The sequence below is a fragment of the Clarias gariepinus genome, chromosome 12 (genome assembly GCF_024256425.1).
Source record: "Clarias gariepinus isolate MV-2021 ecotype Netherlands chromosome 12, CGAR_prim_01v2, whole genome shotgun sequence".
Taxonomy (NCBI): domain Eukaryota; kingdom Metazoa; phylum Chordata; class Actinopteri; order Siluriformes; family Clariidae; genus Clarias; species Clarias gariepinus.
This window is the reverse complement of record NC_071111.1, coordinates 5573469-5591552: the sequence shown is the minus strand read 5'-3', so window position 1 is coordinate 5591552 and position 18084 is coordinate 5573469. Positions and strand designations below refer to the sequence as shown.

General features: G+C 37.9%; 3 gene segments (V, D, J or C); 2 read left to right on the top strand and 1 right to left on the bottom strand.

Moving 5' to 3' along the window:
- The first annotated feature begins 3102 nt into the window (after positions 1-3102).
- LOC128534718 (immunoglobulin kappa variable 6-21-like) lies at positions 3103-3569 on the top strand. The segment is given in 2 exon segments: positions 3103-3151; positions 3250-3569. Coding segments are annotated over 2 exon segments (369 nt in total).
- A 7389-nt stretch (positions 3570-10958) lies between these two features.
- Positions 10959-11434, bottom strand: LOC128534717 (Ig kappa chain V region K29-213-like). The segment is given in 2 exon segments: positions 10959-11287; positions 11386-11434. Coding segments are annotated over 2 exon segments (378 nt in total).
- Positions 11433-12796, top strand: LOC128534716 (immunoglobulin kappa constant-like). The segment is given in 3 exon segments: positions 11433-11441; positions 11624-11675; positions 12330-12796. Coding segments are annotated over 3 exon segments (378 nt in total).
- The last annotated feature ends 5288 nt before the right edge of the window (positions 12797-18084 follow it).

Genomic DNA, 18084 nt, shown 5'->3' with positions numbered 1-18084 from the left:
TTCTGTGAGCGCACAGAAGAGTGAGAGAGTGCAAACATAAATTATCTTGAACCGGAAAAAAAAAATTTTAGCGCACAAAAACGAGTTTAACATCGCGCGCGAGATAGAGATTTAGCGTGCAGAAACGAGTCTAAAAGCACGAGAGAGTAGTGCACTAAATATAAGTACATTTAAATTTAACTGATAATATACTGAGACTTCCGAATATTAAAAATTGTTTTCTAATGTATACTTTTTGTACATTTGTACAATGATTATTTCGAGCATATTTTAAAAAAAATATACCAAAAATACATTGAAAAACAAGTTTAAATAAGTATACTTTGGAAAGTAGACCAACCTTTCACTTAAAGTATATTTTCCAATAATATATTTTTGAAAAGTGTACTATAATACAATTATTTTTAAGTATATTAAAATTTTAATTCCAAAATTTGGTAAAAGCATGATGTTAGTATACTTTTTATATATTAACTGATGGTACAATTTTTTGTTAGTATATTTGCAGTGTACTATCGAGGATTTCAATATATTTGTACTACACTAAAGTGTATTTTTTTTTCACTGGGGGAGGGAGCAGAGACACGGAGGGAGCTGTGGGACCCGCTGGAGAGGAGAAACACACACACATTATAAACACATCAAATATACGTCATTTACACAAAATTAAAAAATATGTTTGTATCCTTGTGGAACTGACTGATCTTACAGAGTAATTAAGTTTAATAAAGTTTGAGTTCACGACTAAGTTTTATTGAGTACTTTATTAATTATCAGTTTCAGTGCAGAGACAAAACACACTGTCATTTATGTGGGAAAAAAATTCACATAAGTGTTATTATTTTATAGTTCAAACCTTCATCATATTTAACTGCAGCAAATACAAATGTAGCTGATTACAGAAATATTCATTGTTTAACACAAACACACACAGCAGCTTTCATCTGGATTTTACATCAGCACACACTAACTATATTTATTAAATCTTTATTATAGAGTAACTGCAGAGTTATTGCATGTGGAATATATACAGTGGTGTGAAAAACTATTTGCCCCCTTCCTGATTTCTTATTCTTTTGCATTTTTGTCACACTTAAATGTTTCTGCTCATCAAAAACCATTAACTTTTAGTCAAAGATAACATAATTGAACACAAAATGCAGATTTTAAATGAAGGTTTCAGTATTAAGGGAGAAAAAAAAACTCAAAATCTACATGGCCCTGTCTGAAAAAGTGATTGCCTCCCTTGTTAAAAAATAACTCAACTGTGGTTTATCACACCTGAGTTCAATTTCTGTAGTCACCCCCAAGCCTGATTACTGCCACACCTGTTTCAATCAAGAAATCACTTAAATAGGAGCTACCTGACACAGAGAAGTAGACCAAAAGCACCTCAAAATCTAGAAATCATGCCAAGATCCAAAGAAATTCAGGAACAAATGAGAACAAAAGTAATTAAGATCTATCAGTCTGGTAAAGGTTATAAAGCCATTTCTAAAGCTTTTGGGCCTCTCCAGCGAACCACAGTGAGAGCCATTATCCACAAATGGAAAAAACATGCAACAGTGGTGAACCTTCCCAGGCGTGGCCGGCCGACCAAAATTACCCCAAGAGCGCAGAGACAACTCATCTGAGAGGCCACAAAAGACCCCAGGACAACATCTAAAGAACTGCAGGCCTCACTTCCCTTAATTAAGGTCAGTGTTCACGACTCCACCATAAGAAAGAGACTGGGCAAAAACGGCCTGCCTGGCAGATTTCCAAGGCGCAAACCACTTTTAAACAAAAAGAACATTAAGGCTCGTCTCAATTTTGCTAAAAAACATCTCAATGATTGCCAAGACTTTTGAGAAAAAAAGACAAAAGTTGAACTTTTTGGAAGGTGCGTGTCCCGTTACATCTGGCGTAAAAGTAACACAGCATTTCAGAAAAAGAGCATCATACCAACAGTAAAATATGGTGGTGGTAGTGTGATGGTCTGGGGTTGTTTTGCTGCTTCAGGACCTGGAAGGCTTGCTGTGATAGATGGAACCATGAATTCTACTGTCTACCAAAAAATGCTGAAGGAGAATGTCCGGCCATCTGTTCGTCAACTCAAGCTGAAGCGATCTTGGGTGCTGCAGCAGGACAATGACCCAAAACACACCAGCAAATGCACCTCTGAATGGCTGGAGAGAAAAACAAAATGAAGACTTTGGAGTGGCCTAGTCAAAGTCCTGACCCGAATCCTATTGAGATGTTGTGGCATGACCTTAAAAAGGCGGTTCATGCTAGAAAACCCTCAAATAAAGCTGAATTACAACAATTCTGCAAAGATGAGTGGGCCAAAATTCCTCCAGAGTGCTTTAAAAGACTCGTTGTAAGTTATCGCAAACGCTTGATTGCAGTTATTGCTGCTAAGAGTGGCCCAACCAGTTATTAGGTTCAGGGGGCAATTACTTTTTCACACAGGGCCATGTAAGTTTGGATTTTTTTTATCCCTAAATAATAAAAAACATCATTTAAAAACTGCATTTTGTGTTTACTTGTGTTATCTTTGACTAATAGTTAAATGTGTTTGATGATCAGAAACATTTTGTGTGACAAACATGCAAAAGAATAAGAAATCAGGAAGGGGGCAAATAGTTTTTCACACCACTGTAGCAAGTGTGTAATTATTACATTTAACAAAAATTATTGTATATTTGTTGAATGTTTAAAAACATTTATATGGCATCTGTTCTGATACTGAAATTTATTCCTCATCAGAGCAGAATAATACACAATAAACATCAATACAGTAATAAACATATATAACCTGTTTGGTTTAGGTTGAATTATTCCCACAAATAGTAATGCACCATATGGATTTGGTTTTAAAAGAAAAAACACACTTACTGTTGACGATGATTTTGGAGCCTTCGCCAAATGTGTACCACAGTGATACATTCTAATGAAACCACCGTCCAAAAACCTCCATCACACTGTGTGAACACACTCACACGCACACACACACTTTGCATTAGCAGCCCATGCTTCAGTGCTCTGTGAGTGTTTATAGCCCTGTGACTTTAACACTTCATGACTGAGAGCTGCTGTTCAGCAACTTCACCCACAGCAACCATGACTTTGATCAGCGTCTTCATCTGCACACTGGCCCTCTGGACTCAAGGTGAGAGTTTAACATCAACTCACAGCATCACACACTTCATTTTATACTAATTCTACAGCACTTTACAGCATAGAAACACAATCTATGTTTCTCTTCAGGATCCAGAGGTCAGGTGACTGTGACTCAGACTCCTTCAGTGCAAACTGTTGCTCCAGGAAACACCGTCACCATCAACTGTAGAACCAGCAGGAGTGTATATTATGGTAACTACCTTGCCTGGTACCTGCAGAAATCTGGAGAAGCTCCTAAACTCCTGATCTATGATGCTTCTAGCTTATACACAGGGACTCCAGCTCGTTTCAGTGGGAGTGGATCTGGTACTGACTTTACTCTGACAATCAGAGGAGTCCAGACTGAAGATGCAGGAGATTACTACTGTCACAGTTGCCATAGTGGTCCTATGTACACACAGTGTTAGAGCGTGGTACAAAAACCTGGGTGGGTGAGAGAGCACGGAGAAGCACTGCTGCAGCTGGGAGCGACTGCAGGTGCTGAAGGGGAGGATGTGATACAGCACATTCACACACACTGTGGACAAAAGAGAACACATCAATCACACACACGCGCGCGCGCGCGCACACACACACACTTCCTATTTTTTCTGATGAAATTTTCAAAAGTTATGGAAATATTTTTTTTATATTTATATTTTTTGTTGAACACATGATTCACCAAAAGAAATTTTTACAATTAAAAGTAAATTGCTCAGAAAATAATTGAGCAGAGACTGACATTTAACTGAACATTTCTTCATTATCCCACCAGTAAAGTGATTTTCTGTAAAAAAAAAAAAAAAAGTTGTTAAAACATAACACAGCTCAGTGTTACAACAACCATCATTTAATGACACAAGATCTTGAACAAGTTTGCAATAATCCCACACGCTCTTAATCAAACTCTGACCAATCCTGCCCCGCCCAGTCTCATAGAACTAAAGTGCACATTGAAATTACTAACAGAATTCTCTATATGTTGAATATCAGTCATTTGGCAAAGAAGTATGCTCCAGGATGTTTAAAGTCACCTGACTAAACAGCGCAGTGTTATATATTTTAATGAATAATAAGTTGGTGGTTACACAAATGCACTAAGGAAAGAGAACTTTTAAAAAAGAAAGCAAAAGAAAAATAATAAACACTGCACAAGAGAAAGATGGGATAAGAATTTCACACACACTTCACTGTCTCTGCCTGCCTCAAGCCACCTGCTCAGTGCTGTGTGTGTCACCTGCTCCCTGCACCTCAGGGCCACACAGAGGACATCACTCCACCTGAACTTTGACCTGTGGACCCATTCTCCTGGGCGCCTTTAAAACCACATTGCTTTTAATGATCATAACTACACTAAGACTCCCTTTTTACCTCTGGGATTAATAAAGTTTTTTAAATCTTGAATCTTGAATCTAAATTTCACAGTAATTGTCATGACTTTTGGTGAAGGAAGCGGACGCAAAAGCAGGATTAGTTCGTGACAAGTTTTATTCCTTCTTTTCTTTGAGATTGTTAACTCAGTACACTATATGAAAAAAAGAAGCGAAGCAACAGAAACATGGAAGGCTGGGGGTCTGCAGGTGGGTCGGGTTTGGAAATAGAAAAGAACAAAACATAGCAAAAAACCAGGCAGCAGCAGCGGCGAGGCCGAAAACTCCGCGTACTGAGAGTCACTCAGTCTTGACCTTGACCGTGACGGCGGCAGCAATAAACCCTCGAACTTGACCCCTCCCTGCAGACTCCGCTCAGTCCTGGGAAAGCACATACACACATAAGATCATTAAAACCACGACAGACAGAGGTGCACGTCAGTGAACAGACAACGTGATGAGAGTTTGGCTGGGCTATAAATAGAGACACACGTAAGGATGGACAGGTGATCTTAATTTGGTGCTTATCACAAACCACGGAGACATGTACACACAGACACACTAGGGGGAGACAAAGGAGCGGCTCAGTAATCCGGTGACCCAGATCTTACCCTCCCGGACTGAGTTGGCAAGGATGTTACAGTAATAAAAAGATTATGTTACCTTAATTAAATCTCTAAAAATCACATACATGATTGTTTGAGTTAAACAAATCAAAATAATTGCCTAAAAATACAATTATTAATTTTGTCTTAAATTTACACTATAATTTAAGTTTATTTCACAAATAGAAATTAGCATTTGACTAACTGAAATATATTTTTAACATGCACTTAATATTTTTGATACATTTAAATCAAAATATTTGGTAATTGAGTAATTATACTGATCAGTTTCAAGAAGTACAATTATCACTCATTCCAACTCAATATTCTTTATGTTTAACAACAAAAACTTAAATAATTGAGTAATTGTGTGAGGATGTGAGAATGGACATGAAGCACCTGGAACACTCCTTACAAATCCTGGGAAGTAAACAGCTAACACAAGTTACTGAAGTAATGACTCTGTCTGCCTGCACACACAACTTCATAGGTTGTAAGTTACTGTTCTGAATCGCAGTGTAAACAGGGCTTAAGTGTGTTCCGCTTGGGGTCAGGGGGTAGCTCAGTGGTTAAGGCATTGGACTACGGTTCGGAAGATCCCAGGTTCAAACCCCACAACCACCAAGTTGCCACTGTTGGGCCCTTGAGCAAGGCCCTTAACCCTCAACTGCTCAGATGTATAATGAGATAAAAATGTAAGTCGCTCTGGATAAGAGCGTCTGCCAAATGCCCAAATGTAAATGTAAATGTTCCGCGATCTGTCCCTTAGAAGTCTTCTTAAGTCGCTGCCTCTTACGTCCGACATTACAAGGCGCTGTCTACAGTGAAGGTACTGAATTAGCTGACATTGGTTGCTCAGGAATCGATTTTTGACTCCTTTTCCATGACAGCATTAAGAAAGACAGCACTTTCTATGCAAAAAAAAAAAACATTGCACAAAATTTTTCTAATAATGTTTATTTCGACATGGGTTAACTTATCAATAGCATGCCCTGATAGACAAATATATAAATTAAATCACCAAACTGTTGCTAATATCTTCATGTAACCTGTAGTGGCGGTGAAACGAACCGAGTATACAATCATAGTTGATTGACAAACAGCTGAGAACACTTTCACCAGCTTCAGAAACAATGTGAAGCATGCCAGTGGTTGGGGATGTATAGCGCACTTATGGAATGAATACGATGAGATGACAAAGTAGAGGTTTAATACCCCTATCTCACCTAGCGGTTTCCCGCGGTGGCCGTAAGTGCGGTTCATCATGATTCAGAGTGTGGTTTGGTGCCGTGATTAAGTTTCCATCTTTTCATGCAAAAAAATTAAACATGTTTACCATGCAAAAGCTTGCGTACCGTGCAGAACTTCGCAGAACGGCGGCGGGCAATCGCGGCAGCTCACGGTGCCTACTGTAACACCGCATCTCACCGTGAGTCAAACGGCATAGGTGAGATAGGGGTATAAAGCATAACAATCACTTAGAAAAATGAATGGATCCGAGGTTTGAAACTCCCAGGTAAATTTTTTCATCAAACCAAATCAAATTTCATCATAAAATAAAACGTGTTAAAAGAAAAGTCAATCCAGTCATGGATGATGGCTAATGATCAATAAACCATATTTTAAATAAAAATCAGCAAGCAGCTGGACATCAGGATGTAGAGCATAAGTACGACGCGTTGGCCTGGCAAGTGCAGGTCTGAGCAGGTCAAGAAGCTCCATAATCTGTTGCTTTGGAAGGCGAAAACTTTTTTTTAAAATAGCGACCTCAGGGAAAATATAAAAAGGGCTAAAGTTTTGCCTAAAGGAAAAATTGCCATTGTGCAGAACCACACGGGTCCGTGGACGGCCCCATCTTCGGTTTAGCACAACAACACGCTGTATCGCTGCCAAATTGTTCACCACTTGTTCAATATTAAATGTGATTGCCATTATTAATGCATTAGTCACATTATGAAACAGGCTAAGTAAAAGTCACTCTATTAGTTCTAATATTAAAAAAAAAAAATTCTTAAACAGGCCTAAAGTATATTTCATGATTAATACGACTTTGATACCGTGCCATAATGTGCTTCCATACACCGCTGATTTATAAAGACTGCTGCTTAGTGGCGGTGACTAGCATTGTTAGCTGAAACTACTCTAATAATGAGTTAAGGTTGGTCCAGACTGACCTTACCAAAGATATACTGTGTGACTTACCTAAGATATACTTAAGTACGAACGTTTCGGGAATCGCACCATAATTTTAAGAGAGAGGTTAAGGTACAACTTAAGAACTACTTAGCGATAAGAAGCTTTCAGGGAAATCGTGCTCAGTTTATATATTCAAATGCTCAGCTATTTTTGCCCCTCGCCTTGGCAGCAGTGACAGTCCTGTTTAATGCACTTGTTACACAGTAAAATTTTTAGTGTTGATTAAGTTTTCAGATTTTTAACTGGACTCCTATAAAATGTGGTCGGAGCTAATTTAACACTCTTTGGATTAGACACTCTTTCTGCAGAAAGGGCACACTGTAAAAAAAAAGTCCTTAATTTACAGAAAATAACTTTAAAATGTTATAGTAGTTTAAAATTTTTCAAAAACTACATAAAAATCTCTGTAAAATTACAGACATGTATATCATTAAGTCGACTGTTTTGTAAAGTATTATTTCAATACTGAATTTTTTTTCACATTTTTATTAGTAAAAATACCATATTATTTTACTGAGTTTTTTCAGTTTTTGTAAATCGCGTACAACTTTATGTAAAATTACATAAATCTGAAACTCAGTGGATAAAGGTTAATGTCCATACTCAAAATCTATTGTTTTTATTTGTAATTTTGTGCTAAATCCTATTAGTTTTATAATACTTTGACATTCAACTTCTAGATGCAAGTTTAGCATTTTTCATAACTTTTTAAAAGATTATCCACAGAAAGTGGCACAGGTAAGGCAGCAGAAGCCCCACACGTACATCCAGGCTATATTTACGTATCTGCTTTATGCCTACAAAGAATGTCAAGATAATTTAAAAGACTGACACTTATAAAATATACATATATATTTTTGTTTTGATGATATTTGTTCTGAAATATCACTGTGGCAATCTAAACATCAGCTTTCTTGATGCATGCCTGAATATTCTGACACAAGGATAATGTATGTGCTGTCTAGTTATTGCTGATATTTTGCTTGTATGAGGAGACCTATGGTGTTATTGTTGTACCAAAAACGTTAGTGAAAACTCCACAAGCTATTCGCGTTAACCATCTCAGCCAATCAGAAGCTGGAGGCGGGAACATTTAAATCTTGTTTCTGATTGGCTGATCAGCAGCTCGAGGCGGGACCTGATGCAAAATACGCCTACTTTTATTGCTCAGGTATCAGACACAGATGTTATGTGATATGAAAAAGCCAATGGGAGACAGGCGTCCTTCAAATGTTTAGCGCACACAGAGGTGGTCTGACTCTGCAGCCGGTAAACGGTTTCTGTGTAAATTCAGAGTAGAGAAGACACGTTGGTGAGCTACAGGTAAGGACGAAAGCAGTCTCTGAGGGACAGAGGAGAAGACTCTGAAATGTCATTGTGTCTCAGTGGGAGAAAAAATACCTGCAAGCTCAAGAGACAATGACAGTAATGAGACAATGAGATGTTTTATTGTTATTTTAATTCGTATTAAGATTCGTATTTAATTCGTAGTAAGCTCGTTTATTACTATGTACACGAGTCTCAGGTACTGTTAACATTACTCTGCCATGTCACTGCTGAGAAGCTGCAGGAATTCACTTACACCTATAAGAGTAAAGGAGTCAGATGGACAGGGAGGGTAAGCGAGCTCTTTAAGAGCATGCACATTAAGAGTTTCGAGAGAGAGAGTCAGTGTGTGTGTGTACTGTACTTTGAAACCTAACTGCAGTATAAGTATTAGTGTTTGGTACTGTTAGCCTAACAGGAGCAGAGAAGACTTATGATACATTAACAGCTGCTTTTACTCTCCAAAATATAAACTTCCATAAACATTGTGTATTTGTACTTTTAAACGACTCATTCCCTTTCAGTAAATTAATGTCAATACTTCAGTCAAAAAAAAATGTACATTCATGTAAATATTCTCACATATATAATACAGTATATACATTGACACATCTGGTCCTAATTCAAAAATATGTTGAAAACTTATATGTATATGTTGCTGCCTGCTTCTGTGTGATATGTACATTAATATTTTTCAGCTCTGATTACTGCAAGTAAGAATGAAACTTGCTTACATTTTTAGATCAAACATTGGAATGTGAGAAAAGAGGCGTCCAGTAGAGAGACAAGTCCTTCACTATTAAGTATGGAGTGCAATATAACATTAGTTTAAATCTTTTCATGGTGATTTAAAAGTTAACTCCTTCAACCTTGGATCATTTAAAGTCCAATTTTTTTTTACTGTGTAGAGATCCTTAAAAAGTTCTTGAGGTTCCCTTTAACATATCTAGTATTACATATGATTTTGAGTATTTTGTTAATCTGTTTCTTGGGCAACAGAGAAAAATATTAACTTTTTCTTTTGAATCTAAGATCTTAATGTGTTCTTTTCTTCTCTCTTCCAATCCACCCTAATGCACCAAGGATCCAGTTGTTTACTGCCGGTTAGGAAGAGGATCTTTCTTGGATACACTGGACCGTCCATTTTGCTATTTTGGTATGTTTTAGATTTGACTTACTTGCACTAAGGCATTAGGATTCTGAACCAAAAGGTAAAGTTATTTGTACACATAGATTATATAAGAACTCTTCTTCTTCTTCTTTGTCTTTCAGCTGATTCCTTTTAGGGGTGGCCACAGCGAATCATCTACTTCCACCTAACCCTATCCTCTGCTTCCTCTTCTCTCACAACAAACTAACTATACATCAATCAGACAGTGACAGTGACAGACCAATTACAATAACAATTTATTAAGTTACATAGTCAGGTATTTTTAGCCCCTCACTTAGCTGTTATTACACAGTAAAAATCTTTAGTGTTGATTTAAGACTTTCAAAGTTAATTTGAAATCTTGCTCTTCTTCAGTAAAATCAATAGTCCTAACCTGATCTCTAACTTTTCAACATGCGTTAGAACCAGTGTGCGATTTGCTCCTATTGCGAGAAATGTGCAAAGAACTAAGGAACATCTGACTCAAATTAATACGTTATCAACCCACTCCGTGATACCAACCAGGATATGAATGTTCGGGTAAGTGATGCTGGCTATCACACTGAGATACCAGAATTGTTGGGTTTTTTTTGTGGTATTTTTCGTCCAATGTGATTGGGTAAACTTTATGCAAAGTAAGCAACTTTTTGCTGAACTTGGTGAGGTTTCTTGAATTTTCTGCTGAAGTGGACAGAATTGGCCAGTGATCCTTTAGGAGCAAGTAAGATTGGCGAGAAGCAGATGAGAATGAAGATAAACCAAGCAGGAGCATTGGTCAGATTTTCTGTGTGGTTGTTGTAGTGCTCAGGTTGTTGACCAGGCTACTGATGAGTATTAGTATTTGTGAACAACCAGTCGTTTTGTTTGAAAATTGTATTAATTAATTAAAATTTATCGGTGCGACATTGCGGCAAACTCAGCATGCTTGCTGCATACCTGAAATAATCGGACTGATTTGAAAAAGGAAAGAAAATGAAGATAAATACTTTAAAGCTTTACACCAGAATAAATATAATAATGGAGTAGTTAATCAGAATAACCAGCAATTGTTTGTGTGTATTGTGAGTGATTGTGCTGTACCACATCCTCCCCCTCAGCACCTGCAGTCGCTCCCAGGTGCAGCAGTGCTTCTCTGTGCTCTCTCACTCACCCAGGTTTTTGTACCACACTCTAACACTGTGTGAACACATAGCTACTACTGATATAATGGTCACTCTTACAGTAGTAATCTCCTGCATCTTCAGTCTGGACTCCTCTGATGGTCAGAGTGAAGTCAGTACCAGATCCACTGCCACTGAAACGAGCTGGAGTCCCTGACTGTAAGGTAGTAGCACCATAGATCAGGGGTTTAGGAACTTCTCCAGATTTCTGCAGGTACCAGGCGAGACGGTTATTATTATGCACACCGCTGCTGGTTCTACAGTTGATGGTGACAGTGTTTCCTGGAGCGACAGTTTGCACTGAAGGAGTCTGAGTCACAGTCACCTGACCTCTAGATCCTGAAGAGAAACATAGATTGTGTTTCTATGCTGTAAAGTGCTGTAGAATTAGTATGAAATGAAGTGTGTAAGGCTGTGAGTTGATGTTAAACTCTCACCTTGAGTCCAGAGGGCCAGTGTGCAGATAAGGACGCTGATCAAAGTCATGGTTGCTGTGGGTGAAGTTGCTGAGCAGCAGCTCTCAGTCATGAAGTGTTAAAGTCACAGGGCTATAAACACTCACAAAGCACTGAAGCATGGGCTGCTAATGCAAAGTGTGTGTGTGTGTGTGTGTGTGTGTGTGTGTGTGTGTGTGTGTGTGTAGGTTTTTAGGTTTTTGTACGGTGGTTTCATTAGAATGTATCATTGTGGTGGACTTTTGGTGGAGGCTCCAAACTCATTGTCAACAGTAAGTGTGTTTTCTTTTTTTAAATCAAAATTTATTTAGTTAATAACTAATCATGAACAATTAAACTTAAGCTAAAGAGATAATTCATATTTATTACTGTATAATTGATGTTTATTGTGTATTATTCTGCTCTGATGAGGAATAAATTTTAGTATCAGAACAGATCCCATATAAATCTTCTTAAACAAATCTCCAATTATTGATGTTAAATATGTAATAATTACACACTGGCTATATATTCCACATGCAATAACTCTGCAGTTACTCTATAATAAAGATTTAATAAATATAGTTAGTGTGTGCTGATGTAAAATCCAGATGAAAGCTGCTGTGTGTGTTTGTGTTAAACAATTAATATTTCTGTAATCAGCTATATTCGTATTTGCTGCAGTTAAATATGCTGAAGGTTTATAAAGTAATAACACTTGTGACGATAAATGATTTTTCTCAGATAAATGACAGTGTGGAACATGTGTGTTTTGTCTTTGCACTGAAACTGATGTTAAATAATAAAATACTAAATAAAAGTCAAACTTTATTAGACTTAATTACTCTGTAAGATCAGTCAGTTCCACAAAGTTGCATAAATATTTTATAATTGTCTGTAAATAACGTGTATATGATATCTATAATGTGTGTGTTTCTCCTCTCCAGCGTGTCCCACAGCTCCCTCCGTGTCTCTACTCCCTCTGTCCCCTCTGCAGCTGTCTGAGGGATCGGCCACGCTGCTCTGCCTGCTGTCTGGCTACTCTCCACAGGGGGCACTGGTGAGCTGGACAGTGGACAGCTCAGAGGTGAAGAACGGGGTTCTGACCAGCGCAGAAGAAGAGAAGAACAGCCGTTACAGCCGCAGCAGCACCCTGACCCTCAGCAAAGACCTCTGGGAAAAGGGGGAGGAGTTCAGCTGTAAGGTCTCCCATAACAATGTCAATCATCCAGTCACGTTCAGAAAGAGTCAGTGTGAAGACTAGTGGATCCAAAATAGAGTTTAACATACAGCTGCTTATGATCATCTCCAATAGAGTTTCAATTCTACACAATGCTGACATTTCTGTCTTTACTCTCTTCACTGTCCTGTTGCTCTTCCTGTAGTTTTTGCTGAAATAAAGCTGAGTTTTGGACGTTGTCTGTTCTTTTATTGGAGTTAATAGGGATGATCAGTGTAATGAGAGAGTGGGATTAGCTGTAAATTCAGTGCTGTGTGTTGTGCTTCAGTGAGTTTGACTGAAGGAAGTTGAACATCTGATGAAGTTTCTGTTCTATTCTGGGAGAAATGAAACTATTCAGTCCTGTTCATGCAAATGTCACTTACACCTCACTGCTCTCTCCTTAAGACAGAATAAATATGTAGACTATTATTCTTTTTTCATCTCTATCATGTTTAAAAGCTCAGACTTTTATTGATATCTGACAGATTAAAGGTTATAATTCCAGTGTGGTACCTTTTTACTGAATCACTGAATCCACCTCTATAAGAACTTTAACACACATATAACACACCACACACACTCTTAGTCCTGTTAAGGGTGTGAGGTGATTGATTGACAGCTGTCACCTCCTATTGATGGATAATGCTGGATGTGTGATTTAGTATTTTAGGAACATTAGGTACAGTGGAACCTCGGATTACAGGCATAATTCGTTCCGTAAACGGGCTCGTATTCTAAAACACTCGTAAACCAAATTAAATTTTCCAATAAGAAATAATGGAAAAATTTAATTATTCGTCAAATTACGCACGCGCACACACAGCGATGGGCTGAGAAGGAAAATGGATTTTTTAACCTCTGTATTGAGATTTTCTTTCGCTTTACTCACGCGCACACACATGTGTTATAAGAAACAGTACACGCGCGCTGTACACACACGCTTACCAACACAAAATAAAATATGTTTTACACACACACTGTCACAGTGTTATAGTAAACAGTAAACGCGTCCACGGATGTTGATTATACCAGACCCAGCAGGGGAGACGATTACGCACAATTCCGCAGCGTGAGAGAGAGAAAAACCGTTGCCTCTGCGTCAAAACAAGAAGCGCATGCATGATACAAGATATTCGTAAACCAAGACTTGCTCGTTTTTCAAGTCAAAATTTATTACAAATATTTGCTCGTCTTGCAGAACACTCGTAAACGGTGTCACTCATAATCCAAGGTTCTTACAAAGCAGTGTCAGGGAAAAAAACAAAAAATGAAAACACTGAAAATAGAAGGAGAAAGAAGGAGATGAGGAAGGCGTGTTCGAAAGCAGAAAGAGAAGAGGAAAGGCAAGAGTTTAGGAGTGATAGTAGGGACTTTGAATGTTGGGACCATGACAGGGAAGGGAAGAGAGTTGGTTGATATGATGCAGAGAAGGAAGGTGGAAATATTGTGTGTCCAGGAGACCAAGTGGAAAGGTACACTGTAACAAATTGCTGTAGTTTTTACAGCTAAATTATACAGAAACTTACTGTTTTGCCATTTTACAATTTATTGCTGTAATTTGAAATGCATTATGGGTTATACTGGGTTTTACAAGTGTTAACTGTATATTTCACTGTTAGCTGTAATTAATTTACAGGTAGGAGGTGCTTTCACTGTATCTTAAATATTTTTACAAGAATTTACTGTACTGTTGCATTATGGTATTGCGCGCGCTAATATGGTTCGAAATCTGGTGGACCGAGGAGAGAGTGAAGCATAGCGACAACAGCTGAAGATAAACGGCAATCGATTTTTTTTGGCAAGTTCAATTAAATTTACTTCCATAAGTAGTAATTATTTCTTTTAATATAAAGTAATTCATATATATAAGTTTTACCAGGATATTCCCTCAAAATGTTATGTTTAGCTATTTTGTAAAGGGATGTGTAGTTAACTTTATTTATCTGTTGCTTCAGGCGAGGAGGAGAAACGCGGTGCGCGCCATTTCAGAAAGCAGTCTAAATTAAAAGGTAAATCGTTATCGTCATGTTTATGTTGCTTTATGCATGCACTTTGTTAGCTTTATTTGGCTTACTTTCTAGAGAATATTTGTAATTTGGCAGGCACGTTAATCGACGTAATCGAAATTTTGCTATCGAAGTGAGTGTGAGACAAAATTAACGTTATATGAAGTGCTCAGTTGTCTTTGCTGAAAAAAAAAAATACATTAATATTACCATCGCTGTAAGAGTTTTCTCGAAAAGTTTTTTTTTTTTTGTCAGGCAAGCCGAAATATCATGGAGCTAAAAGGTAAAAACGTAATGTCATGCTGGTGTTGATGAATGCTGCTTTTGGTTACCAATTTATATTAGAATATTTTTAAAACAATTGCATATAAACAGACACAACTTATAGACTGAAATACTGGTTTATTGAGAACATGTAATGCCAGTATTTTTAAAAGGCGTGAGTCAAAACCAAACAAAATGTAAACAATTTTGCTTCAAACGATATAAGCTATGAATCCGTCGAAATGACAAGACAAAAAAAGGTCTCACATAAACTACTTGTATATAAAGCTTGAACCTAAATCTAAATGAGAAATGTATCACTGTAAATTCTGTCAATACGAGAGCAATACCATTGTAGGTTTTACTAGACACGTAAAAGTACACAGTAATGTTCCAAACCGCTCTTTTACCTGTGGAGTACCTGACTGTTCTCATGCTTTTACAAAATTTTCAGCGTTCAAGTCTCATCTATATAGAGACCATAAGGCTTATCAGAAGTCACGTAGAGGTTTCAGATTTGAGCAAACAGACACAACACTGATTTGTCAGATTGAGAATTGTAATTTCACATGTACAGTTCTGAGTGATCTAATTAGACATTTAAAAGGCCACATAGATGAGGGCAGAGAAATAAAATGCCCTTTTAAGGGTTGTGAAAGGACATTTACTGTAAAATCCACATTTGCATCTCATATCTCAAGAACACACAAAAACAGTCCACCTGAGCTTTTACATGAAGCAGTTTTTTCAAACCCATTACAACATGTGTGTCAACCTAGTACACCTCAAGATGAGACTGAGGGGCCTGAGCCAAGTGAGGTCTTTGAAAGTGTAGATGAAGATGTTTTTTTAAAGAATTTGTCACTCTTCTATTTGAAACTGCAGGCAAAGCTTCTTTTACCTTCATCTGTAATTCAGACCATCATAGAGGAAGTCCAAGGAATTCATGATCTGATACAGGCACACGTCTCATCAAATCTAAAGGACAGATTGTCAGAACTTGGGCTGTCTAGTGATGCAATAATTGACATTATTGAAGACCTTAAAAAGAATGACATACTTAAAGCAGGAAATTCTATATTGCGTACAGATCAATGTCGCAAAACAGTCTTTAAAAACTCCTTCAACTATGTTGAACCAGTGCCCGTGTATTTAGGTACTAATGACTCAGGGAAAGAATGCTTTGCCCAGTATGTACCAATAAAGAAAACTCCTAATGCCCTTTTTGAATCAGAAGCATTCAGAAAGCAGTATGAACAATCTCATTGTCGACAACCAAACAAGGATGTGTTTGATGACATTTGGGATGGATGTAATATTGCCAATAATGCTTTATTTCAAAAAGACAAATCATCTGTGGCCTTGGTTCTCTATCAAGATGCTTTCGAGGTTGTAAATCCTTTAGGATCCGCCCGAAAAAAGCAAAAGATTTTGGCAGTGTATTTGACACTTGGGGACATTTTACCCTATAACAGGTCCAGTATTGATCAGGTGCAGCTTGTTCTCCTCTGCAGGGAACAGGATTTGAAATATTTTGGTCAAGAAGTTGTTTTTAATCATTTGATTAAAGACCTAAAAGAGCTTGAAGAATGTGGCATTGCACTGAAGGATGGGAAAGTTATTAAAGGAACTCTATGTGCAATTGTAGGAGACAATCTCGGGTCACATAGTATTGGTGGCTTCCTGGAGAACTTCAGCAGGAGTACCTTTTTTTGTAGATTTTGTGACATAGACCGACAAACATTTGAACGTAGTCCAATGTCAACTGGTTCAAAAAGAACAAAGCTGTCATATCAGCAGCACATTGAAGACCTAAGAGAAAACAACAGAGAATCTGTTTGTGGAATAAAATTTGACTCCATATTCAAACTGCTTTACTTTCACGTCAGCCAGCCTGGTCTCCCACCATGCCTAGGTCATGACCTTTTTGAGGGGGTTGTTTCCTGTGATGTGGCATTATGCATCAACCACTTGGTAAACAAAGAGAAGCATTTCACTCACGAAGAATTAAATAGAAGCATAAGTCAATTCACTTACCTTGGAAATGAAGCAGCCGACAAACCTCCAGAGTTTTATCCAAATAGTGAGAAGTTGAGTGGGCATGCTGTCCAAAATTGGTGCCTATTAAGAGTTCTCCCTTTGTTGGTTGGAAACAGGATAAAAAACCCAAGCGAAAGTGGTGTATGGAAGCTGATTTTGCTCCTAAGAGAAATAGTTGTGCATGTGTGTTCACCAGCTATTACTCCTGATCAGGTTGCTTATTTGGGTGTCCTCATTGAAGAATACATCCAGTTCAGAGTGGAATTATTTCCAGAGGTTCCCCTTAAACCAAAACACCACTATCTGTCTCACTATCCAGAGCTAATAGTCCAGTTTGGACCTCTGATCCGTCTTTGGTCTCTCAGATTTGAAAGTAAGCACACTTACTTTAAACAGTGTGCAAGAAAATTGCACAATTTCAAAAACCTGTGTGCTACTTTATCAGAGCGACATCAGCTCCTTCAAGCATACTTAAGTGCAGGAAGTCTTTTTCCACCTGTAGTTCAGGTGAGTAGAGGAGATGGATTTTATGCTGGTGACTACAATGACAGCATTCAGGCATCAACTGCAGCATTTAATTTTACTCATGACTCCACTTTAGCCGCAAATGAGGTCATTTACAAAGGCACAAAGTACAAGAAAAACATGTATGTTGCAATAAAACAAGATGATGACGGTCTACACATGGGTGAAATAAAGCTGATTTTAATACACTGTAATGATTCTGTCTTCTTTGTTGTGAGGAGGCAGAAGGCCGTGGAGCTTGTTGATATGGGTGTCCACTTACTGACAGAGACAGATAAAGAGTCAAACTACATTTGTGTAAAGCAAGAGGATCTCCTTGATTATTATCCATTAGTGCAGTATAAGATGAATGACTTACCAGTGGTTATTTTTCATCACACTTTTTCAGATTTGTAGAAACATGTCCATGTTAGGGGAGGATGTCCGAGGTGCTGTGTTGGCAGTTCTACCTGGGCTGCCAGAGGAGAAACTCCTGTCTCTCCTGAACAAGTTGGCAAGCATAGGAGTTGAGTCCAAGTCTGACCTTCAGTTCGTTAAGGAGAAAGATCTCCCTGATCACATTACACCAATACAGTGCCGTCGGCTCCTCAATGCGTGGAATGTAGACGGTATGTCATCATCTACCTGATTGCCTGAGAGTTTTTA